This window comes from Pezoporus occidentalis, unplaced genomic scaffold (genome assembly GCF_034315485.1).
Source record: "Pezoporus occidentalis ecotype Australia unplaced genomic scaffold, CSIRO_AGI_Poc_V1 ctg367, whole genome shotgun sequence".
NCBI lineage: Eukaryota > Metazoa > Chordata > Aves > Psittaciformes > Psittacidae > Pezoporus > Pezoporus occidentalis.
The window spans coordinates 7,282-32,810 of record NW_026915669.1 but is presented as its reverse complement, the minus strand read 5'-3'; the positions used below and the strand labels follow the sequence as shown (position 1 = coordinate 32,810).

Sequence of the window (25,529 nt, the reverse complement as noted above, 5' to 3'; positions counted from 1 at the left end):
ATTCTCTGACAAAACCATCACTGATGTGATTCATCAGACAAGGAACATAGTAAAAAGTCTGATGATGCCAAAGACTGTATAGTTCAACCATTTGGTACAGATGGTGTAGTTTGACAAGAGTTAAGACAAGATGGTAAGGTTCAACTAAGAGTAAGGGCTTGCAAGGGGTAATGAAACTGAAGGTACACTGCACAGTAAATACAAATTGGAATAGAAGGGAGATTTTCTTACATTTGCCATGTAGAGTCACTCTAAAGATAAGTGGACACATTTCAAATTGCCAAGAAGAAAGGCACAACTGTTGCAACATTAACAACAGCCTGAGGTAGAGCTATTAAAGCAGCAAAGGTAGGAACTGATCACTTAACTAGTTAAACAAGAATATTCAAAATACTTAAAATCATTAGGGTCACACCAAAAAGTATTAAAGTGCTTTTAAACTGAACACATGGACTTAGAAAAGTATTGATTCTGAATTTCTTAATTTAGCAGTGACAAGCTAGTGCCCTGGCTTTACTTCTGCTGAATCACAGAAGCAAGCAGTGACTTTGCTTACTGGCAGAAGCAGACCAGTAAGACCTGTTCTCCAAGAAGATTCCTCAAATACAATCAATCAGGATCACATCATAAGGTTACAGACAGATTTGCTCCTCATCAGAAAATCTGACCATACATTTAGGACATGAACTTCATGCACAGGCACACTGTTAAATACAGCAAAGCATTAAATGCCAGTGAGAAAGGTGGTCTAGAGAAAATTATGGCTAGTAGTAGTAGTAAGCTTCAGAGGTAGGTGACACTTGTAGCAACTGGACTGTAACTCAATAAGGCTGCGCAGCTGGCAGCTTATACAACAATTTTATATGATCCCCAAATAAATTTCAACCACCACTTAACTTCATTACTGTAAGGTGCCATAAATGCAATCTGATCCCCAGTTGTCCTGAAGCTAAGTAGCATTTTTTATAAAAGTACATCAAGACAAAACACCGAAGAGTGCGCTGGTGCTCTATGAGTTACTGAAAATAAATCTTTCAAGTATCTAAATGCTGCAATTTGCCCATGCTCTCCTAGCACTGGGTTAGGTTTCAGAAATTGTTGCAAGTTTTTTTGTTTTTTTCCCACAAATCCCATTGGAAAGGTCAGCTGGGGCATATTTAATTTCGCTTTCCTTTGATGTTACTAGTTTCCTGGGATCAATTGGACATTTTTGCCATTCTTGAGATACTGGTGAAATTCTCTTATACTCTGGTACATTAGTAATACAGAAAAGTAAAAGCTGCCAAAGCTAAAAGCTTTGACATTTGTTACAGGGTTTTAGAAAAATAGTCTTCTAGCTTATGATGTAAATAGAATGGACATTCTGTGGCAACCATATCAAACACCGATCATAGGGTCAATAGAATGGAAAGAGAGATTCTGCAAGGCATTTTTTCTCTTCTCCTCTTGCCATCCTAAGCACAAAGCAAAAAGGAAGAACATAAAATGTCTCTGTACATATAACTAGAGAAGCTGGTTCTCTTCCCAAACCTCAAACAATTCCACAAAAGGCCCTGATCAGTATTAATCACACAGCATAGTTAAGGTTGGAAGGGACCACTGGAGGTCATCCTGTCCAACCTCCCTGTTCAAGCAGAGTCACCCAGAGCACATTGCTCACATTCTGTCCAGATGGCTCTTGAATTATCTCCAGGGAAGGAGACTCCACAACCTCTCCAGGCAACCTGTTCCAGTGCTCAGTCACCCTCACAGTAAAGAAGCTCCTCCTCATGCTCAGGTGGAACTTCTTGTGGTTTAGTTTGTCAGTTGCCTCTCATCCTATTACCTGACACCACCAAGAAGCATCCTGACACCCTGCCCTCAGATACTTATATACATTCATCAGATCCCCCTGAGCCTTCTCTTCTCCAGGCTGAACAGACCCAGCACCTTTAGCTTTTCCTCACAGCAGAGATGCTCCAGGCCCTTCATCATCTTAGTGACCCTTCCCTGGACTTGCTCCAGGGGCCCAAACTGGACACAGTACTCCACGTGAGGCCTTACGAAGGCTGAGAAGAAAGAGAAGATTACTTCCCTCAACCTGCTGGTAATGCTCTTCCTCGTGCAGCCCAGGACACCATCTGCGTCCTTGGCCACAAGGGCACATTGCTGCTGGCTCATGGATAACTCATTGTCCATGAGGACCCCCAGATCTCTCTCCTCAGAGTTGCTTTCCAGCAGATCAGCCCCCAGCCTATGCTGGTTCATGGAGTTATTCCTCCCCAGCTGCAGGGCTCTGCACTTGCTGAGTTTCAAAAGGTTCCTCTCTCCATCCTGACTAGATCCTCCTGAAGGACAGCACAGCACTCAAGGGTATCAGCCACTCCTCCCCATGGCAGGCACTCTATCCCTCCATCCAAATGACTGATGAGCAAGTTGAACGATACTGGGCCCAGTACTGACCCTTGGGGGACACCGCTAGTTATAGGTCTCCAATTAGACTTCGTGCCACTGACCACAAACCTAATACTTTTCACTTCTTCACACTTCCTGCTTGACAACATTTTTAGTTGGGATTACTGATTTGTGCAAGTCACTTGAAAGAGCACTTAAAGAAAGAGCAATTCAGAGAAGAGGCAGAACAATTCAGAAAAGATTTCCTGCCCTTATTCTTCCTTTAGCTGTCAATACTTTCTTTACCAATTCCTGTTTTAAAGCAAGTCAATTTGTTACAGGTTAATATTATTTACTTCTTAAAAAAAAAAAAAAGGAAAACTAAAAAACTCCACAGCTTCTCTACTGAAAGTCAAATGGCACTTAGCAGAACTGAAGCTGGGTGGCTGTGGAAATGTTGTGACATATACTGAAGAAAAAGGAAAAATAATTGAAAAAATAAGTCTGTTATAGCCAGGTACTGCAGTCTGGACTGACATTTCATGGGCCATCTATGGCCTCATCTGCTCAGCATGGTCCTTGGGCTGCTCTTCAGCATTCAAGAGATGCCTGCTTTGGAAGGATGAACGGACGGTTCGGTTCATTAATGGCTGAAGAGGGCGAAAGTTGTCTACCATTCTCTTTTCTTCTTCACCGTCTGAAGTAAAGAGCAGCATCCGAAACGCCTCCAGCTGAGAATGAGAAATGTCCAGTTTTGTGACTTTACTAACTGGAGAATTATTGAAGTTCACGACAAAACACAGTCATTCATGCTTGGGTAACAAAATCAAACGTATTATTACATTTGCATTCTGGGAAGTTTTAGCACAGACCTGTGGCACTTCTTTGTCACCTGCTGGTAAAGATATACCATCAGCTATATCAGTGCAGAAGATGAACTGTCAGTCATCTGCCATATTTAGGCAAATTAAATCTGAAATGTGGCACATCTGAGATGAAACTGACTTCCAGAGATGGAACATATGCTGTCTTTAAATAAACCTCTCCAACCTTCTTAATTTACACCTTTTCTGGAGTTCTTTTAGCTTATACTGACGTGCATATGCTGGCACCCAGAAAAGACGGAAGCTCAACAAGCAACAATCTACATAGCTGTTATACTCAGTGGTTTCTAACTGGGGACTAAAATGAAGTATGCAGCAGGTCAGGCTTTAAATGCTCACAAGGGCATTACAATGTCAAGTAAACTATAAGCCTTTCTATGCCATAAAAGAACGAGACTGAAAAAGAACCATGGCAAAAAAGACAAAAAGAAAAAAGAACAGAAAAGAAATGAAAAAAGTTTCAATTGAAAATAAGAATGTTCCATTACGCATTCAGTTCTTTCTGCTCTGTTAACAGTCCTCAGTTTGTCCTGTCCTATTCCTTTATGTAAACTAAAATATTAAGATCACATACATGACTATTCTTCAGAGTTTTAGCTTGGAGTATGACTTTCCAGATCATTACTCTCCATAAAAAACTGTATCACCCCACCTCCTCCCCCCAGTAAATTCACAATTTGCCTCATGTCATTGCACTCGCAATTACTAACCAAAGCCTCAAAAATTAGAGACAATCATAGAATAGTTAGGGCTGGAAAGGACGCCAAGATCACCCAGTTCCAACACCACCACGCCCCACCGCCATGACCAGGGACACCTCACACTAAGCCATGTCACCCAAGGCTCTGTCCAACCCCGCCTTTAACACCACCAGGGATGGAGCATCCACAATTTTACTGGGCAACCCATTCCAGTGCCTCACCACCCTCACAGTAAAGAACTCCTTCCTTATATCCAATCTAACCTTCCCCTGCTTAAGTTTTAACCCATTACCCCATGTCCTATCACTACAGTCCCTAATGAAGAGTTCCTCCCCAGCATCCTTATAGGCCCCCTTCAGATACTGGAAAGCTGCTCCAAGGTCTCCACGCAGCCTTCCCTTCTCCAGGCTGAACAGCCCCAACTTTCTCAGCCTGTCTTCATATGGGAGGAGTTCCAGCCCCTGATTATTCTCATGGCCCTGCTCTGGACTTCCTCCAACAGTTCCATGTCCTTTTTATGTTGAGGACAACAGAACTGCACACAATGCTCCAAGTGGGGTCTCACAGGAGCAGAGTAGAGGGGCAGGATCACCTCCTTTGACCTGCTGGTCACACTCCTTTTGATGCAGCCCAGGATATGGTTGCTTTCTGGGCTGCGAGCGCACACTGAAGCCGGCTCATGTTCATTTTCTCATCAACCAACACCCCCAAGTCCTTCTCCGCAGGGCTGCTCTGAATCCCTTCTCTGCCCAACCTGTAGCTGTGCCTGGGATTGCACTTGGCATGGTTAAACTTTATGAGGTTGGCATCATCAGCCCACCTCACAAGCGTGTCAAGGTCCCTCTGGATGGCATTCCCTCCCTCCAGCGTATCAACCGAACCACACAGCTTGGTGTCATCGGCAAACTTGCTGAGGATGCACTTAATCCTGTGAGATTGCACAGATAATTCTCAGTGCCTCTTAAACCATTAAATAACAGTAGATTTTGGGGGGGTTGTTAAATTTTACTTGCTTCACAACAATCTCCAAGACTTGTTCTATGCTGTAATGTTCTATGCTGTAATTACTTCACAACTCTGAACAGACAAAAAAATACTGAAAACTTCCAACAAAAACTACAATAGTAGTACAATTCCAATGAGTCCTCCTGATCATTTTCTACATGTCCCTACATCTACTTCATACCAAGGAATACCATCACATTGAAACATGAAGTAGTAAAATTAAAAGCAACAGAAGGTCTATGGTGACAAGTTAGGGTTAGTCTCAGGACAGGCGACTGACCACAAACTTTTACACTTGAAATAACTTCTATAATACAAATGTTTGCTGAAAAATTTGTGTGCCCTTTTTAAAGGGGAATTGAAAAAAAAAAAAAGAATTCAAGGACAGTATAGCCAAATATATCAAAAACATGCCCACAAAGGCAAAACAGAAAACACAATGGAAACTCACTACGGCCATCAGAATGGCACGTGAGCCACCCACCATTGCTTCTGTATTTTCAGACATCACACAAGAGAAGAACAGCAGATTAGCTCTTGCAGTCTTGTCGTGGTTTAAACCCAGTCAGGCAGCTCGTTCATTCACTCCCCCCCCTTCTTTCCCTCCCCCTACTCCCGGAGGGACGGAGAGGAGAATCGAAAAGAATGCAACTCCCGTGGGTTGAGATAAGAACAGTTTAGTAACTAAGGTATAACACAAATCACTACTGCTACCACCAGTAATAATAATGATAAAGGAAATAACAAGGGAAGAGAATACATCATCTCACCACCAGCCGACCGATAACTCGCCCCCCCAGCCCGACCAAGCTCTGACCGATACCTCCTGCAACCCTGCAGACTACCAGCCCTTCCAGGTAACTCCCCATTACATCCTGGGCATGACGTGCTGTGGTATGGGATACCTCTTTGGCTAGCTTGGGTCAGGTGTCCTGTCTCTGCTTCCTCCCGGCTTCCCCTCCTCCCTGGCAGAGCATGAGGCTCACAAAGTCCTTGGCCAAACCAAAACATCATTGTTATCACCTCTGTTCCCAAGCCGAAAGCCAAAACACTGCACTGCACCAGCTACCAAGAAGGAGAAAAATGACTGCTACTGCTGAACCCAGGACAAGTCTTCACAAGATTCCTGTGCAATTGCACAACATGACTACCAAGAAAATGTACACAAGGTGAGATTTTGGAATTTCAGAAAACATGTCCGTCCTTCTCACTCCCTACCACAAGAAGAGCTGCAACCTGGTAAGGAGAGCAAACAGAGCTACAACAAATAACCTTCAAAGTTTTTAACAGGCAGCTTCTACCATAAGTCACTGCTTATCACTTATCAAGATAAAATTCTATTGGAAAGCTGGAGAAGTATCTTCAACTGCTTACTTTCCTTCAATATCAGCTGCTGTTTATGTCAGGATTCCTATCCAAATACCAGCTGTGAAGCAGCCACCAATCTCTGTATTCACAGAGAATTACTGGTACTGGTAAGCAGCTACTTCTGTGAATCTTGGCAGGGAGATAAAAAGGTATATGGTATGATTTGAAATGTAAGCATGAGATTTACCTGATTCTCATCAACCTCTATGGGCTGCTTCTTAATAATCCATGTGACTGATTCAGTAAGTGGGGGAGTAGTCAAAGAGCCCGCATAGGTCCAATAATCAGGGCATGAAGGTATCAAACAGGAGGGATCAAAGACATCAAACTCAATAACAGTGTCCTAATGCAAGAAAAAAAGAGTTTTAAAAATAGTATTTTGAGGCAAAAAAAAACCCTTAAAAATATTAAATGATTCAAAACAATATTAAATACTGTACATGTTATGTATGCATATGCAAAAATAGGTATTGTGACTATTAATAATGATCTAATAACATAATAATTTAAACCCCATGAACTTGTACAAAATTGGTAAGCTGGGTTTGAAGCACTAGAGGCAGCTACTGAGTAGACAAAATTTAAATATTTCTGTTGTCCCCACAAGCCATTAGGAATTCAGGGCAGAAGAACAAGGAGTGCAAAGGAGCAACCGACTGTGTCTTTGTGGGAGCTAGAAACAAAGAATAATAAAAGAATAAATGATGCAGTAAGTTCAGGTTGCTCTGCCAGATACACTTAATAGACTGCAAACAATAGTGCCTTTACTTTTCACCACATGATTTTAGGCAGCTGGGTAAAGGAGAATGACTAAAGTTTTATTTAAATCATATCAAGTATTCATGTCTCCACATTCATCTCCACGAGTGAGATACCAGACAGCAGGAGCTTCAGAGCCCATGATTTCCTACTTAAACGTTTTACTTCTGAGATACTTCCAGGATATACAGGCAATGCAGAAAAGGAAGACTGAGACAGGTTTTATCAGTTTCCCATTGAGAATGAAAAAATAATACAGTATAGGATTTTTCAACAATAGGGTGTTGGATAAGAGATTTTAGATGGGACCTTGCACCCTGCATGTGAGAGGAAGATGCAAATACATCAGAATGGGTATTATCTGACCTTCCTCCTGCTAATCTGGGTAATGTTCCTCATTGTTTGGTGCTTAAGGCGGTGATAACTAGGAAACAAAGGTTTTCATACATTTCAAACCAAGTGCTGATGTGTTGCAGGGTGACCTTTTAGAAATTGGAGCAGCCCACATGCGGCTTGAAGAGCCTTCTATTTCATACTGTATTTTTCTTTTAAAGACCTTGGCTTTAGTTTCTTTCAAACTCACATGCTGTACAATATTATATTCTCATCATGGGCTTAGGTCTTTAAGCACAGAACTGACTTGTTTGGCATTTATCTGGCAGAATTTTACATCACTGCCATAAATATTTGGTTTATTTGGATTTTAGAAAATCCTTCCTGCGATAAATAATGGCACAGCGACTTCAACTGGACGCACCTACAAGCCAGCAAAATGTGTATTTTCAACGTCTGCTTTCAAAAACGAACGGGCCCCTGGAGGAGCATGAGCTGCTACTGAGCACTTACAGAGACGCAGCACTCCCTCTCCTGGCAGAATCAGAAATCAGCTGTGAAGAAAGAGTGCCATTCCCCTCGAAAACTTAAGAGCGTTTAAAATAAGCAAACAATAATCTCCTCAAACGCCAGACAAAAATCAGAAAGCCTTAATTCCACAAGAAATAAACTATCGCTTTACACAGCACAGCGAATTCTTTCCAGTTAAATGACATATAAAAACTAATCCAATGGCACCTGCTTTCATGGAAGCGGAAGGGCAGGCGTCAGTGAAGTGTCAGTGAGGGCCAGCGTTAAACGTGTGCCTGCCATTCTAAGGAGATACAATCTGAAGAGCATAATTTCTTAAAACAAGAGTTTGGAAAGCTTAACGTGTACAATTCCTCCTTAAAAATTAGCTTTCCTCCCACTGTCAGGGCAGTCAACAATTTAACCAAGGTGACAATCAGGCCCCCTACTGATATTTAAGGAAGAAAGCCTTTACTACTGTTTTGCTCTTCTCAAGTATTCTTTACGTTTAATGACTGCATTAGCTATGCTGAGTGACAACTGGTGGGACACTTAAAAATACCTACTTTGTGTTTAACTGCTGGCAAGGCATCAACCAATGTCTGCAGCCCTTCATGACGTGCTCCTAGCTGCAGAAGACAGACAGGAGTTAGAAAATCATTAAGCTGACATTCTACATATCTACTTTAATCAGTATTTCTTGAAAACAACAACAATCTAGAAGTATTTTGTCCTAAATTGGTCTTAACAAAATAAAAAGGCATCGTTATAGCTTATTACACAAAGTGAAATTACCTTTAAAAACACTCCAATAACAGCCAAGCCGTTACCTTCCATTACAGCTTCTTCAAAGGTTGGGTACACAACGGCATTCCAGTGTACTAAATGCAACTGAAATATAAATGAATAAGAAATTAACACGTGCACAGAACACAGCAATGATTATCAAGAAGCTCGACTCTTGATCTTTGCTATGTTTGCTCCTTGGCAATTTGAGACACTGCAATGAGCTACCTCAGAACAAAAACATACAGCACAAAAACGAGAACCAAAGTGGTGTTGGGAAAGAATGTGATTTTTTCGTTTGGTTTTTTTTTTGTTTGGTTTGGTTTTTTTTTCTTTCTTTTTAAATAATAGCCAAAGACCCATAAACCACACTTCACAAATACGAAAGGGATTTTGTATGTGGGAGACTAATTACAGGAAGGCTAGTTAAAAGCACAAAAAAGGCTTAGTATACCTGGAACTGAAGGACACTCATTTCTTAACAGGAATGGTACAGAGAATGCTAGTCTGCTAAAGAACATTCTCATGCACATAATAAGCTTCCTCTGCATTGCTTACAGTCCAATACAAGCACTCCATTAAGGGGTTTTGTGTATTGGACAGATACCCAGCCCCAGCCCCAGAACCTGGGGACTGTAACTTGCTGGTAACACATACCTTGAAAAGCTAACAGGCATAATTCTGAACACGTTCACAGAAGAGAAACACCTTCTCGAAAATCACCATTTTTCAAAATTCTCCATCTTTGGAATATTACTGTGTTTATATCTGTCATATTTTCCTCTCTGAGCAACTTAATCTATATTCGTCCCCACTGGCTCCATCCTTTTTATTGACTCTCTTTCTGCCTCAGTAGTTACTCAGAAAAGTTTTGCTGCTCTAATGATTGCTTAGGAGTTGAAAACACAAAATAATCATGATAACTGCTATACTACCATAGAACTCTGCTGTATGTTATTCTAACACCTTAAAAAAACACATAAAAAACTGTTGATAACTGGAAATAACCTTTAACATTAGATGGGGCTCTGTCTACACAAGACAGGGAAAGCAGGATGAGGCCTTTTGATTTACAGGTATGGGTGTGACAAATAATCTTTCATTTTCTCTTTAAATATGTATTTTTAAAAGAGTATTCAGTATGTGCTTTGTATCTCTGGCAGCATTTAGTAATAGTTGTGATTTTAAAGCAGCAAGGATTGAAAATTTGAGGCCCACTACAGACAGCAGCTGAGTTGCAGGGCATTCACTGTACTCCCAAGAAAATATGAACTCACAGCTTATGGCAGAGCTCAGAGGTAAAGCAGCTACATTTTCTTATTAAGATCTGAGCTTGCACACTTACCTCAGTAATTGCTGCCCACCTGATCTGCATCACATTAGCTGGGACCTGGGAATTCATTAAGACCCAATTGCATCCTCAGTCTGCTTTCCGTTTCATCCTTTTCCCCTTTAAAGAGGGGAAGGACAAGCAGAGCTGTGCCACTCCATCCCTACAGAGCTGGAATATCAATGATAATTCACTGCCTGCCATTGGCTTGTCCGGCAGCTACCCCCAGGGCCATTCAGGGAGAAGAAAACATTAACTGAAACTTTGAGTAATGAGGCCAATGTTCAATTTTAAGACTGTGTTCTCCAGAAAACAGAGTGAATGTGAACTTACTAATAAAATGGTGGATGAGCTCTGGCACCTATCAGTTCTGATCTTTAACAGTAAGCTTTAATGCTTAAAACTCAGAATTTTTTAGCATGCGGTACAGTCACAGACAGCCTGACACCCAGCCTCCAGTCCCCACAAGCATTTGCATTGTTCAGCATTTTATCTCATACCTCTGCTGGGTAAAATTTACAGTCAACTGTGTGCTCCGAACCCCAGTCATTTATAGCTCCCCAATGGAAGTGGAACTGCTTTAGCCTGTATTGGTTTTCCAAGGGACCTCCATCAATTACTAAAAAACCAAAACAAGACACACATATTAATAAACATGATTTAGAATTATCCAGACAACTAACACAGCAAGATCTTCCTTGAAATAAACTTGACCAGTAAAAAGATCAGGTGGAGCAATGTGCCTTAACTGGAACAGTCCCCCTAATGCTTGGCTACTTGTACACTTTCCTTTGATACAACAAAATTGTTCAAGCAAACACACCACTGTTTCCCCCTGCAGTATGAATCAATCACATCAAGCTGAAGATAAGCCAAATAGTCTCCTCATCCAACTCCCCTCAAGGGAATTTTCTCCCCAGTTCACATCCAGTTTGGCAGAGTGGTGATTACATGATATGATCTATCCTCTTCTCTTTGAGCAGGCATATTAGAACTGCCTTATCCCAAAGAAACATGTGTAATGACAAAGTAATTAATACATCTACTAAATGACATCCCAGCAAAGCCTCAGCATCTATGAAAAACATTGACATTTCCCATGACAAGCCTTCAAAAGTCCAATTTTGCCAGAAAAAAAAATCAGTACACTGTGTCAAACATTCAATTCTGCTGTTCTTCAAGTTACAAAAGTCCAAACATACTATTTCGCTTCAATACAACTTTCAGACTTCATAACCAATGTTAAAGGTTTTCTGCACAGCCAGAAATGTATTAATATTGTGCCTACTGTGAACTGTTCAAGCTACACTCCATAAAGTATCTATGCACAAGATTCTGAGTTTCTGGAAGCTTTAATGCACTTTTTAGCCATGAGGTAAGCATTGAGTCTGCTCTCCTGATTTCAGAAAGCCTCTCATCATTTTGCAAATACACGAATGAAATACTCTAGGCATAGTTTTTCTATGTTCTATTGGGTTTTACTCATTTTTTCCTAATCAAGCCAGGAACATGCTGCAAAGCCTTCTTCCTAGTTACTACAAGACAGCACCTGGTAAATGAGAGACCATAATTACTTCCAAAGGGCTAAACAAATATGCAGCTGTAAAGTCCTGTTTGCTGATTTTTACTTAACTGTATGTCATGGTTAAATTTTATAGCAAACCACTGTATAAAGTACATAATCCCACACTATTTGAAGTTAATCACTTTAAAGCTAAGGAGAAAATAATGAAAGGTATTAAGAACTTTTCTTGGTTTTGTTTTTTTTGTTGGGGGGGGGGGTGTTTTGTTTGTCTTTTGGTTTTGGTTTTTTTATTTTATGAAAACCAACCATTAGTTTTGAAATTCTAACTAGGCAGGTCTGATTGCGATAAAAGAGTATGCTAATGTCAATTAGTTGACATTTGTTTCATCTGCTGCTGCTGAGCTTTAGCAGAAGTGCAATACTGACCATCCCTGAAAAATCACGATGCAGAAAGGTAACTTAAAAGGATAGGATGAAGATGTGGCCCACTGCAAAGTCCTTCAGAATTAAGTCTCTGTGCTTTAAGACTACCCATTCCTGATTTTGTGATGATGCAAACCCACAAGCAGCTACATTCATGTTAATAATCACATTTACTTGAATGTTTGCCTCATGAGTAAAGTTAGGCACAGGGGACACATGTAGAAAATCAGGTTCCTGTAGTGGACACCCAAAAGTGACAGGAAACAAACAGGAATTTACAGTCCCTTTACAAACATTTTTCCCATTTCATTTCCTCTCAATTCACCAGTCTTGAAAATTTCAAAACAAAACAGAAGTCTAAAGGAACTCAAACAACAATCACCAGAAATAATCACATCAGCTTTTTGCTGTAACCCTGGATCTGTTTGTCTCATTTCCTTGCAGCAGATGGCATTCGTGCACACAGACAGGACCACACTCAGTACATACCTTCCCCAAACCCTCTTTTCTTCTTCATCTTCCTGATCTGCTCATAAGCAAACACCCCATGGCAGCACTACCTTCATTTTTTGCCCAAGTCTTGATTTGCCTCATCTCAGGAGTTGGGCATTTTTGTCTATCCTGGGTGCATACTTCATTTTGTATTTTTCATCTTCTGTTTCAATTTTGTTGCTTTTCTTTATTCCTACGCTTCCTTCTCTGGATTTCTATTATTGTTAGACAGAAGCTGGCAGAAAGAAAAATCAGAAATAGCAAGTAAAGACAGAAAAGACAGAGGAGAGAGGTAGGCACTTGAAAACCTGGTCATTTATACAGCAACATCTGCTCTTTCTCTGTCATTTTGGAGTCCTGTCACCTGTCACTGATCATTTCATGTCATCCTCCACTAGCCATCATCACCCTTCACTGACTTCAGTTCGAAGGAGATGATGATGATAAGCCAGCCATTCAGAAAGAGGCAGCAAGAATGTTTACACTTAAATCTTTACCTCAAGTGTTCAGTCTTACAGATGAAGTGGGTAAGATTTTTCAGAGCTGTAATGCGCTCTGATTAGCCAGGCTCTGGAAGGCCAGCACCCCTCTGACTGACAGTCCTGATGCTTGCGTCTATGTCAAAAAACACTGTTCCTGTGCATTTAAATGCTGTGTGTTTGTTAACCTCTGCAGGCAATTCCCCTCCACTACATCAATCCTGGCAGGGAAAACAAAGAAATAAACAAAACAAAAAAACTTTGTTATCCATCAAACTGCAAACCATTACACTTCGAGAATGCATCCTCAACAGATACTGGGATATGGCTAGATCAAGTAAAAGAATGTTAAATTTAAAAAGATTGTTAGGTTAAAGAAAACCAATCTAAAGTTAGTTAGTTAAAATCACTGATGAGCTACAAGTGATGTCTCCATCTTAGTCTCTCCTCTGACCTACCTCACTTAATGCAGTAGCAGTTTGTACTGTAAAAAAACACAAGAGCAATACTTGGTTTCTTCATACATACAACAGCACTCAAATGAACAAGGACAAGAATATTCTCTGGTTGGAAACAAATATTCTGGGTGAACAGCCATAAACAAGAAAACAAAAAAAAACCCAAATGTCACACAAGCCTCAAAGCTCCATGCATTCCACCACTATCATTTTTGCTGTATTGTTTCACCAGCCTCTTTCAAAACATCAACCAAAAATACTGGTATTGTGAAATCTTCCCTCCCAAGAGCATTACTAAATCTCTTACGAAGTTCCAGCATCTCTCATGGCAAGCAGCCACCTTATAAATAGTTCTAATCAAACAGGTTCAAACTTCCCCCAAGTCCCTCAATTTTTCCATCCAGGACAAGTGATCAATATGAATCGTGTGTTTCACAATATCCCTGACCAGTTCACCTACTTTTACTTCTTTATACGCACCAGCAGTACCTTTTGGTAAAGTCAACTTTTAAAAGGAACAATGGACAAAAACATCTGGAATTTGGTAGCAATATCTTCATTTTAAGTCACTCCACTACACTGAGCATTTAAAAAAGATATAGCTGCTCAGGTCAGAATCCTTATTCACAGTAAATTACTGGAATGTATAATTTGATTCTGCATGCATGAACTCCTGCTTATGCTAAAATTAACAGGAACACATGCACCTTCTGTTCCCTATGGTAGCAATTTAGTATTAATTCGATTTTCCAAGAGCTTATTGAGATAAGTGTGTATGCTTTCGAAACTTAAGTCATTTTGTTACCGGTTATTTCAAATGCATTAAATATATCTGTTAACACTGCAGAAGAGATAAGTGGCAGATTACTATTTAATATCTTATACACTTCACTATTTAATAGTGTAATATGGAATCTCATTTAAAATTAAGTAGATACATACAACCGAAGCTTGACTCATGTAGCAAAGCTGTGATATTACGAGACCTAATAAAAAAGGCAGGGGATTAAGGCTTGTGCAATATGAGTAAGTCTTTACCTGCAACACAGGGTTTGTGCAGTGTCCATGGTAGTAAATACTTAGAGTAAGGCCTGCATAGAACTTTTGCATTACAGTTCCCACCACTGTAAATGCTAAAACATTCTTTTACTATACATTCATTTCCAACACTTCTCCTGAGGTTTTACAGCTAGCAAGTATTTCTCCTCTCTATGCATTAATAAAGACATTAAACAGATTTTTCTGAGTTTTTCTTACTTGATCTATCAGTAGAATCATCAAACTCAACCAGGAATGAATAGCCGTTGTTCCAGATGTGAAGACACGTTGTTGGGTCATAGCTGATTTTCAGAGGCTTCAGGAAGGGGTCATAAACACTGTCTCTCCACTGGATATTGATAGGAGACTGTCGGGTGCCTCCAGGAATTGTAAGCGGACTCTGCCAGAGTGGATGCACTGGAAGATGATGAAGAGAGTCAGGCTCTAATGCACGATACAGAACTTCCAACTGAATACCTCAGAACTTTTTGGCAAGAGAAGGCGCTTTGGCATATTGGCTCCAAAAGCTAATTCAAGTCAGCTGATGCACAGAAAAGTAAAAAAAATAATAACAACACATTCCAGTTGCATGACTCAAAGCCACATAGGGAAGTGCAGTAATCTGACATACAACTGCGTTGACGATACCTTACTGCATTTGCAAAGTGCTCTTCAAAGAAATTCTGTTCCTTATTTCCTAGAAAACTCTCTTTTACAGATGATTGATTTTAAAGTGGCTTCTGCTTTATAACTTTGCCTGACTCTCAGCACACCACTTCAGCTTTCCTCATACACCAGTACCATCAACTGACATCAGCCTGCGCCAGACGCAGGACAACTCTGATGAGAAAGCAAAAATAACCCCTTGAAGGTGCTAATCTTTCGCCTACATGTGCTTACAGGTTACACCACTGCTGAGGGTGTAGTGCCCTGAAGCAGCCGTGCCCATATTGACCAAGACTCCTTTATACAATCAGGACCTACAGCTGATCCCAAACCTGTAAAACCCCAAACTACACATTTTGGGGGCTGCTTGGATACAGCTGCATGAATACAGCTTCTGCAGGATTTTATTCTACTTCAAAGCAGAATCAAGATCTGTGTGGATGGGGAGCACTTGTTCACCTGCTGTCCCACACCACCGATGAAACACCAGTAAAGGGTTTTTGTCCTCGGCCCATTCACTGAACCCAAACTGGAGAGGCTCTCAGGCACTGCATTACTGCCTACTTCATTATGTACAACTGCTTGAGGTCTTTTGCAAGTGGAAAATAAAAGCAAGTTAAATCTTTTAACAAACCTCTCACGTAAGGGGTGGCTAAACAACCTTCCCCTTCAGTTTCCTCAGCGAGGACCAAACTCTATCGGCCCGCACAAGGTCACCACACACAGGTAAGGCAAACAAAATACTCCCCAGAAGTCCTCAAATCCCCGTTACTGTTACTGCCATTTCCTGACGTTCAGCGGAGGACCGGACGCCGACAAAGCCAAGCTGAAGTTGGTGTCTCCGCCTTAGCCAAACTTTGGAGGCACCGGCAGCCCTTTCAGGACCACGAAGGGACGGAGGAACATGGGCGCTGCCCATGCCCGAGCCCTGGGCAACCCGAAGGGGCGCAGCGCGGTGGGCAGGAGGCGATGAACCGGGCGGGGAGAGCAAGGGGAGCGGGGGGGACATCGAGCTCCCCTCAGCAGGCGGGAGCTGCTCCGCTCGAGGGGCGAGGGCAGCGCGGGCCTGAAGGAGCCCGTGGGCAGGCGGCCCCCCCCTGAGGGAAGGGTCTCGGCAGGGCCGCAGCACTCACGGACGTCTCGCAAGCGGTAGGAGCAGCAGGCGCCCAGGCTGCATCGTCGCGTCCCCCGCCGTGAGGCAGCGGCCACCCAAGCGCGGAGAAGCAGCGGCAGCATCGCTGAAGAGACCGCGGAACCGCCGGGTGCCACCGCCCAGCACAGCCCGGCCCAGAGCGGCGCAGCCCCTTCCGGGCCGGCCCTCGACCGCTGCGATCCCCTCAGGGGAGCGGGCGGTGTCGCTGATAGAGGCGGGAGGGTGAGGGCGGCGGGCACCCGGCGGCTGCTTCTCCCTCAGGGGCGGAGGCTGGTTTCCACCGGCATTTTATCCAGTGATAACGCTGCGGAGGAGACAGTACATCTCTGTGCGAGCGTGCTCGCCATTTCCCGTGGTCATGCTGATCCCTGTGCCTGACTCACATCAAAAACGTGTTTGCCCTGAGGGTGACAGCGTCACAGGGGGGTTAGCTGTTATTCTTGTCTAGTCGGTTTTACTCAAGCAGGAGGTTTAGGTTGCACGGGTGTCCCTGTCCCAAACTGCACACGGGAAAGCTGGGAGAAGTTAACATGACGGCCGTTTTACCCCACTGCATCTGCCCCAAAGGCTGGAGGCAGAAACAGGACCACCCCAGGATGGTAAAAAGGGGCCGATTCAACTGGGATTATGTGTGAGACTGCTTGAGGCAGGTGGATGAAACGGGTTAAAACCTTGGTTACTCCTTGCCCCTTTTTCTCTGTTACAGTTCCCAGTGAGGAACACAAAGGAAGCTCCGTAGAAAGCGGACTGAGTGAACGTGCAGAGATGAAGTAAGAGTCCTCAGTTTTGCTGTGTCTGTTGAGCAGCCAGGAGCAAACACCACACCTCAGCTCCCGGCCTTCATCTGGCCACCTCCTGTGAATCCTGTTTCTTGGTTACTCCCTTAAAATCGCTTTGCACATTTGCATTTACCCTTGGGGGGTGTTTTAGAGTGAGTACTTCTGAATTTTCATGAGGAACCTGATGTAGCATTGAGAATGTTCTGTTGGAGACAAGACTAAATAGAGCCAACAAAGAAGTGTTTGCTCTAGTTTACAACGTTGTGTAACAAGTTTCCATTGCATTCACAGTACAATGTATTTAGAGTACTCCTGAGTTGAGTAAGAGGTTGCAATCTGGCAAGTGATTTGCAATTAGTGGCTATGTGATGAGGAAACAGATCATTAGATGTACAAACAGCTTGTGATCTTAGGATGTTTTACAGAATCATAGAATAGTTAGGGTTGGAAAGGACCTCAAGACTATCGAGTTCCAACCCTCCTGCGCTGGGCAGGGACACCTCACACTAAACCATATCACCCAAGGCTTCGTCCAGCCTGGCCTTGAACACTGTCAGGGATGGAGCATTCACAACTTCCTTGGGCAACCCATTCCAGTGCCTCACCTCCCTTACAGTAAAGAACTTCTTCCTTATATCCAATCTAAACTTCCCCTGTTTAAGTTTTAACCCATTACCCCTTGTTCTGTCACTACAGTCCCTAATGAAGAGTCCCTCCCCACCATCCCTACAGGCCCCCTTCAGATACTGGAAGGCTGCCATGAGGTCTCCACACAGCCTTCTCTTCTCCAGGCTGAACAGCCCCAACTTTCTCAGCCTATCTTCATACGGGTTTGAATTTAATTTACTTCCTACTTGCCAAGATAGACCTTCTTTAAAGCACAGCCCTTTTTTGTATAGCAAGATTCAACTGCAAACACCATGAACTGTGGTTTGAGTCCCAATGTTTTTCAGGATGGTTAATGTATTATCTTCAACATACAGTTCCTGTAACTTGAAGAGAAAGGTACTTGATGAAACTGAAAACAGTTGCCGCCCATAAATGCAGTTTTGCATTCAGGGTTAATTACAGTTTAATAGCCAATTGATCATGGTTGGGCAAGTGTATTTAGTACAGGTCAGACCTGTCCCTGAAGCTACTTATGAGCAACAGGTAGCTCCTGGTCATGAGGGCAGCTCATAATGAGCTTCATGCTTAATTGCAGCAGGGAGCTCAAATGTAGCTTCAGGTATTGTAATATTCAGTATAAAGAGATACTGGGTTTTATTCTTATCTACCAAGGCAATAATGACATTCCTTCACATTCCATTCTCCCATGATGTGTCCTCTAAATACAACTAATAATTTCGGGCAGTTTAGAAATCACATCTACTAAATTAACTGATGTATGTATGCATGCCCTATATCATAGTATAGGTGCTTACTGTTGCAGAGCATAACCTGGCTTCTGCACAACTATCACTTTTCTGTGTGTTAAAAGCAGCTGACAAAAAAAAAAGCCTCAAAATCCACTACTTTACACTGTGGCATTAAGATAGACAAACTTTGTAAAGCTTTTACGCATTAGATCCTGCAAGCTTTTGAAAATGTGAAGTTTCTTATAGAGCTACAAAACTGAGCAGAATGAGTCATTTCTTGTGTGTTGAACAGCACAACCACAGGAAAGTTCTTCAGCTTGCGGAAACAATGGGCTGTTCTGGTGCAGAACTAAAAGAAAAATAACTTTGACCTGAACATTTTTGTTTCCCTTCTGAATCATTCATGGAATCCCCATCCAGTTTTTACATGTACACACTATTTAAGTAACACTTCAGCATTTGATGAAGAAAACCTTTTCTTCCCTACTGGGTTAAAGAAACCTCTTCAAAATACGAGCTGAGTGGCATTGGGATGGTTTGTTTTGGAAACTGCAGGCAGAAAGGCAAAAACTACCTCTGCAAAAGGAAACCAAAGCTCTAAACCTTCTGCACAGCACTCAACTAGCATGGCCAAAATCTATTCTTGACCACTGCGGATACACAGTGTCTCCTTGGCCATGTCCCAGCTAGAGGTGGTTTATGAAAGCAAGAGACATGGCTCTCAAGCAGCAAGCTGGGGAGAACAATGGCAGCCAGAATTACAGTATCTCTGTTGTTCTCATGTTTTTCCAAAATTGCTGCATTTCTGGACCATTTGGGAAGTTTTAGCTACATTCTCTCTTGTTCCTAAATGAGAGAGTCTTGTGTGTATAGGGAACACCAGAACCAGAAATTTGGCAATTGGCCTTCTGGATGAGTGATGCAGAATCTGAGTGGAAAGAGAAACAGAAACTTCATCTATTAGGTCTGTTTTCAAATGTGCAAAGTTTAAATAAAAACGAAAAAAAAAGCTGAGAATTAATCAGTGTGCATTTTGCACCCTTTGCTTTACGCACACCTCATTTGCTTTCAGCTCACTGAGGAAAGTTCTAGTTATCATTTGCCTTTTTACATGCCATATCCATGGCATTGTCTGAACAGTTCAGTAAATACTGTAGTATAACAAGCGTGAGCAAAATGTGAGTCACTCATGAAGAGAGATCTGCCACAAACAGGCCTAATCTGTGCTTGATTTATTTTACTTATTTAAAATCTTCCAGACAGATACAGTGATGCTCCATTTAATTTTATAGTGTTTGGAGGCTTCTTACACTTGCACTGTGTGTTTTTCTCCTTACCACTCCCAGCTGAAGTAGATGTACAGAGCCATCCAAATAGTCCAAATCTTTATAATTATTTTGTATAATTAATTGCAGCTGTGGTGTGTTTGGCATAATTGTTAAAAAAGTTCATTTAGCACTGATACAAGTCTCAAAAGGTTTGGAGTGGGAATCAAGATCCAGATGAAAATGTGGGTTGTGTATAATATTACTGGATTAACATTAATTTATAATACGATCTCAAAGAAAATATTTTGAAGGCCGCAGTTTGATGGTAAAAATCCAAAATAAATTGAGTTAAATGAAAGGTTTTACTTCCAGTTTGCACTGTTGTAAACTTGATTTAAAGAGACAAAATATTTTTCAATGTTTCATTTTTAATTTACCTTTAGGTATCCTGGGGAGGAGAGAGTTCTCATGTATAGGTTACAGAATTAGAAGAAAGAGTATGAAAATTGGTGGTTATCAAGTAAGAATGAGGGGTAAAATGACTCAGCTTCAGGGGATTCCAGTCTTTATGGGTTTAATCTTTAAAAAGGAAAAAAATCCAACCTGCTGAATGAAGCACTTTGGTTTGTTTACACGGGGACCTTCAAACAAGCTTCACCCAGCTCTGAAGTAAAAGAGGGAGGACAGCATGGTGGACAGTGTTCCTACTTGAAGGAAGTGCATTTTTGTCCTAAGTTGACCAGGGGCCCTTTCCATAGCAACACATTCTGAATTTGAAAAATAAACCCAAACATATAACTGAAACTCAACAGAGAACCATTTTAAACTTTAGAAGACCGTGGCTCTGCTTTAGTCACTTGGATCGAGTATTACAGAGGAAATCCAAAATAGGTTGATTTCTTTGAAGCTTTTTAGTGTGAATCAAGATTTTGGAGGGTAACAGTGATGGCTGGCTGAGGTCCATTGTGACAAGGTGTTGAAAGTTCTGCTGAATTGATGTCAGATTTGGACTGTGATTTAGGCCAGCTTATTGATAAACAGTCCAGTGCTTTTTATCAAATGGATGTAACTGACAGAGTACTCTAAGCTCTACAGAAAAGCAGCAGCAGATTGTGAAATGCTGAGCTTTTCTCTGCTTCCAGAATGTTTGGCAGAGATAGGAGGCTGGATGAGAAGGCAGTGGCTGAGGCTAAGTCCAGATAAGGAGGAGGTGATTCCAGTTGGCAAGGTAAAGCAAACAGAGGCTTTATCTTTTCTGTATAAAAACGTTTGCCGAAATTATGCATGCAGACTTAGTAGCTCAGCATGGAAAGGGCTTACAAGATCTCTCATGGACAATTTGTGTAGTTTCTGCAATTGTATGTGCAGTCCTGGAGATGGCACACCTGGATTGTGTCATTTCTGTACTTCTACAATTATTAAAAACCAAAACCTGAAGGATTCTGCTTTTCTTTTAACTTCTAAAAGGCTAAGAAAAGGAAAAGAGAAAAATACATTGAGATCTGTTTTGGCAACAACTGCTTGGGTGCTCCATAATCTTAAAATCCCTATGAAGAGCATTTCCAGCAGCTCTCTATTGTATTAAAAGGTGCCTGAAACCACTGCCTCCATGGTACAACATACTACAGAGCTTAGTACAGACATCCTCTGTGGTAGTCTATGTCACTAGAAATTCATAAATATATGCCATGTTTCTCAGCAATGTTTTCACAGTTCTTTGTTAGTGAAGTGCAGAAATATGCTTTTGTCATTGTGAGGAGATGAGGAATCCAGAAAAGGCACTAGAAAGTGTCAGTCTTTGAATTGTTTAACTTATATCCTCAAAGCAAACATCTGAGTTAACTGCTGAGTGAAAGCATCACCACACAGATCGGCGAGAGACTGCTTCTGTGTGTGGGAAGGGTGAAGGGAGAAAGATAGGAGATGAAGTTTGGGAAAATGGTGAACTTCATATTGCAGACATTACCCAAGAAATCTACAGTCCAATTTTACCATTTCTTTGATCAAGTTTTTGTCACCAAAAGGGTTTTTTGTGAATAGCTGAATTTAATTGAATGTGCTTTTTGCTCTGAATGGATGTTGTGCACAGGGTCTAGCCAGCAGATGGAGGAACTTACAGGCTGGCTTATTCAGAGCTGGTGCCTGTTCACTGGCAGCTGAAACCAGCCATTCCAAAGATAGCATTTTCCTGAATCAGTTTGTTTTGGCATTTCCTGCATGAATGTCATGGAATAAAGAAAGATTTAAGTAATAAATAGCATCTGTCTTAAATTGAAAAGAGGAAAAATTAAATTGAAAAGAGTAAAAAAAGATGGAGAGCAATTGCAGTTAATTTAAACAGCAGTGGTCCTATAATGGAACAGCCTTGTATGATCTCTTCCTGGAAATCTTGTTACCGTGAAGTGAGTTTCAGTTTCTCAGTACAGTTACCCTGGAACAAGTGTCCATAGCAAAAAATACATCATTAACCCCTTACTGGAAACCAATGGGCCATGGGTAACCATAAAATAATTACTTTCTCCATCCTGTGTGGAGTTCTATGGATCGTGGTTATTTCTCCAGTTTACCTTCTTACTCCACTGAACATTTCAAATAATTTTCCTAGATCAGTAATTTCACTGATGAAACAGGAATGTTACACTTAACTGTAATACATTCCATTTCTCGAGTTTTTAATTCTATAGGCTATAAAGCTTAGTAGCATGTTAAAACTGAGCAAGGAGCAGAATTAGGAACTGTCTAGAGGGATCCTGTGCTGCTGATTCATGATTTCAGTACTTTTTTTTATGAAAGATGTTTATATTTTCTTGTGTGGCTTCTGAAATTGGAAATTGTTGGACTCACAATGAATACTCACTTGCAATCTTCATGTCTTCAAGTATAAAAACACTGAATAAATAATGAATAAAAATACAGAGTCATGACAGAACTTTTTAACCACAATTACAGTGGATTATCTGGATTTCCCCTCTGAAGCAGTAATTCATATCCCTGCACATGATGAGCAGTACTGTATGAGCCCCAACACTATACTCACTGGCACAGCTTTTGGTTTTAGCTGTTGAATTTCCAGAGCTGAAGAAGTCTGCTGATAAATTGCAGCTAAAGGAGTGATAGATTGCTTCTGACTGTTAGAATATGTTCTCTCATATGCACATGTTCTTATGTGGAGGGGATGCAGAGCTGTAGAGACTAATTAACACAATTAATATGAATTTGTTAGGAAAGCTGCTATTTTGTAAGGCTGAATCATAGTTTTCCTAAACATTACTGTAATGCTTTTCTTTGAATAGATGAACAATGTCTTTTTCCTTGTCTTAATGGGAAAAAATGAAGTTTGGCAGTGTTCAAGGCCAGGCTGGACAGAGCCTTGGGTGACATGGTTTAGTGTGAGGTGTCCCTGCCCATGGCAGGGAGTTGGAACTGGATGATCTTAAGGTCCTTTCCAACCCTAACTATTCTATGATTCTAATTTTCTGAGCATGCTTATAAAGAAAAAATTAGTAGGAAAGGAAGTACAAGTTTAAGATACTTTTCAGCTGTACTACGAAAGCACAGAAAAGGGGAAAATGTGGTCAGGGATGCACGTGTGATCATTTAAATACTGCATTAGGAATTAAGCTCTTTCTTGTGGTTGCTTCTTTAATAAAACAACTGAGCGCTAATCTTGCTTCTAGAATTAATCATCTTCTAGATATCTAGAAGGCATCTTTTAAAAATGAAGGTATAAAAAAAATAAGGAACTGCTATATTAACAAATATTAGTAGATGGAAGTACCCATTCTGGTTTAAGGTTTCAGGATACAATTTGCATTTTCTATTCTAAGTAACAAGAAAGGAAAAAGAATATTTAGTCTAAGAACTCTGAAAAACTTTGCAAACACTGTATCTTTATAAGACCTGTTCTGACTTATTTCTGATGTGCTAAGTGGCAGGGAAGCTTGCATGCTGTGTATTACATAAAGCTTCCATGTCTAGGAGTATCTAAAACACTGTGCACACTGAACTTGCCAGCCAATCTACCAGGTTTCTTGAAATGCTAGTCACTCAGCGGCAGAAAGAATTCGGCATAGTCTTCAAATTGGATTTCCAAGTGTAAAGCTATTAAACACAGAAAGCTTCTGAGTATTTCTTCTAGCTTTCAATATAAACAAAGCCTTGTGCTTGTCTCCATTCTGCTTTGCTTTATATCTGCCAGAAAACCATCTGTTTTCTCCTCAGTTAATACAAAATTTGTTGTTTGATAGTTTAAATAGAAGGAAATCACATCTCAGTATTCAAGGAAGGATCTGGCTGTTCTTTGGGAAAAGCAACTATGCTGAATACATTGACGGGGGAAAAAATAGCAAACAAAAGGATTCCTAGATGTAAAAAACTACTCTTTACTATTGCTCCAGCTGACATTATCTACACATGAGCAAGTAGACACACGATCTCTAGCTGGCACCATCTTATCTTTAAATAAATTAATCAGTGTTTTAATAACTAAATCTTTGACATCTTCTAGTAGTATCCTGCATCTCAGGAAGCGATTCATTGCAGTTATCCTGTACACCACATTTGGAGAGTTTTGTGGCTTACACTTCTCAAAATTAAAGACTGCAGTGTCTATTAAATTCAGAATCCCTCAGAATCAATTTGCTGTAGGTAGCCAGCACTATTTCAATAAAACGAAGCACACTTACATGCACCATTCCTGTTTTTATGAGTGGAGGTGGCCAGGCTGCAGAGTCCTGCTGGCACTGCTGCTGGACTACAGATAGTTTTCAGCTGCTTGTAGAAACGCACCAGGGTATTTGCCTTCAAACTATTCATTGCTATCACTTTGGCACTTCAAATCTTCTGTTCGTCAAACAGCCAGAGGAGCTTTTCAGAGTCCAGCGACCTATCAACACAAAGCAGAGGGAAAAAATCCTGCAGATACACAGCTTCAAGATAACTGGAGGGTCTCCAGACTGATTTATAACAAATTCTGTGAGCACCCTTTCCTGGTTGGAGACGTGGAACTGACAAGTAGTTAATTTTCAACTTGTCCCTAGACTGCCTTCTTCATTGGCTCTATATTTTGTTGGAGGACTAGCTAGTTGATGATTATTCTACATGTGCTCTCCAGCTTTTTTCTTATCTGGCTCGATGAGCAACTAAAGTGTTACAGAAACCACTCTTTTGTATGCAAGGAGAGGTTTCTTATCATGTCTTGCTGCATACATGCTTTGAATTTGAATAGCTGTGTATTTGAATAGAGATAGCTAAGAACTGTCATTAACAGCTATAATTCAGAGGACTGGTGACTGCCCAGACTGAGGAATTCACAGAAATCTAGTAGATCTATAAGGCTTGCCCACAGAGTAGGAAGAGCAGCCTCCTGCAGAGGAGTATTTTAGTTCTAAGCACGTGACACAGCATCACTGCAGCCTCAAGGTGAGGAATTCGTTCCTCTGAACTATCCCATGTCCCATAAGAGGGATATTTTTGTATAGACTACAAATAGGAACAGGCATAAGGAACCCTAATTACTCTTCCTACTCACACACCCCTTTGACCCAGCTGAAGTACTCTTTTTCCCAGCGGGGAGAGCAGATTGAGATGTTTTCATGACCTATGTTTTTCTTAGGGATGAAAGCATGAAGAATGTTACTCTCTTACTATTCCCACATGCAATTCCAATAACATTGTTATCTTATGTGAAAGATCCATATTAAAATCCCATTCTTCAATATTCTTTGGGATGTTTGTTCTGCCTCCCATAGCTGCAATCCACATCAATGGCACAGACACAAGTAATTTCTGAGTTAGTGTTATAGTTTCTCAGTGTAACAGACAAGCAACTAAAGGGTCCAG

General features: G+C 41.2%; 1 protein-coding gene across 3 annotated transcripts; it reads right to left on the bottom strand.

The window, feature by feature from the left end:
* Window positions 1-2,127: 2,127 nt before the first annotated feature.
* Window positions 2,128-24,683, bottom strand: LOC134170041 (carbonic anhydrase 5B, mitochondrial-like). 3 transcript variants are annotated; one of them, XM_062631084.1, is made up of 7 exons: window positions 24,374-24,679; window positions 14,684-14,881; window positions 10,550-10,668; window positions 8,729-8,824; window positions 8,500-8,562; window positions 6,519-6,674; window positions 2,128-3,104 (listed from the first exon to the last, which is right to left on the bottom strand). In XM_062631084.1, the coding sequence occupies exons 1-7, from the start codon at window positions 24,501-24,503 to the stop codon at window positions 2,925-2,927; spliced, it is 942 nt and encodes a 313-aa protein (XP_062487068.1). In that variant the 5' UTR covers window positions 24,504-24,679; the 3' UTR covers window positions 2,128-2,924. The 3 variants fall into 3 exon arrangements, with proteins under 3 accessions (XP_062487068.1, XP_062487069.1, XP_062487070.1); XM_062631085.1 differs by lacking the exon at window positions 24,374-24,679 and adding an exon at window positions 16,264-16,492; XM_062631086.1 differs by lacking the exon at window positions 8,500-8,562 and having other exon boundaries at window positions 24,374-24,683.
* Window positions 24,684-25,529: the final 846 nt, after the last annotated feature.

Bases quoted from the DNA above. Each gene is read 5' to 3' on its own strand.
- LOC134170041 (XM_062631084.1), bottom strand. From the start codon at position 24,503: ATGAATAGTTTGAAGGCAAATACCCTGGTGCGTTTCTACAAGCAGCTG. The intron at 8,563-8,728 runs GTAATTTCACTT...TGTCTTCTGCAG, and splicing joins TTATTGGAGTGTTTTTAAAG to CTAGGAGCACGTCATGAAGG. The intron at 3,105-6,518 runs GTAAATCTCATG...TCTCATTCTCAG, and splicing joins TAGAGGTTGATGAGAATCAG to CTGGAGGCGTTTCGGATGCT.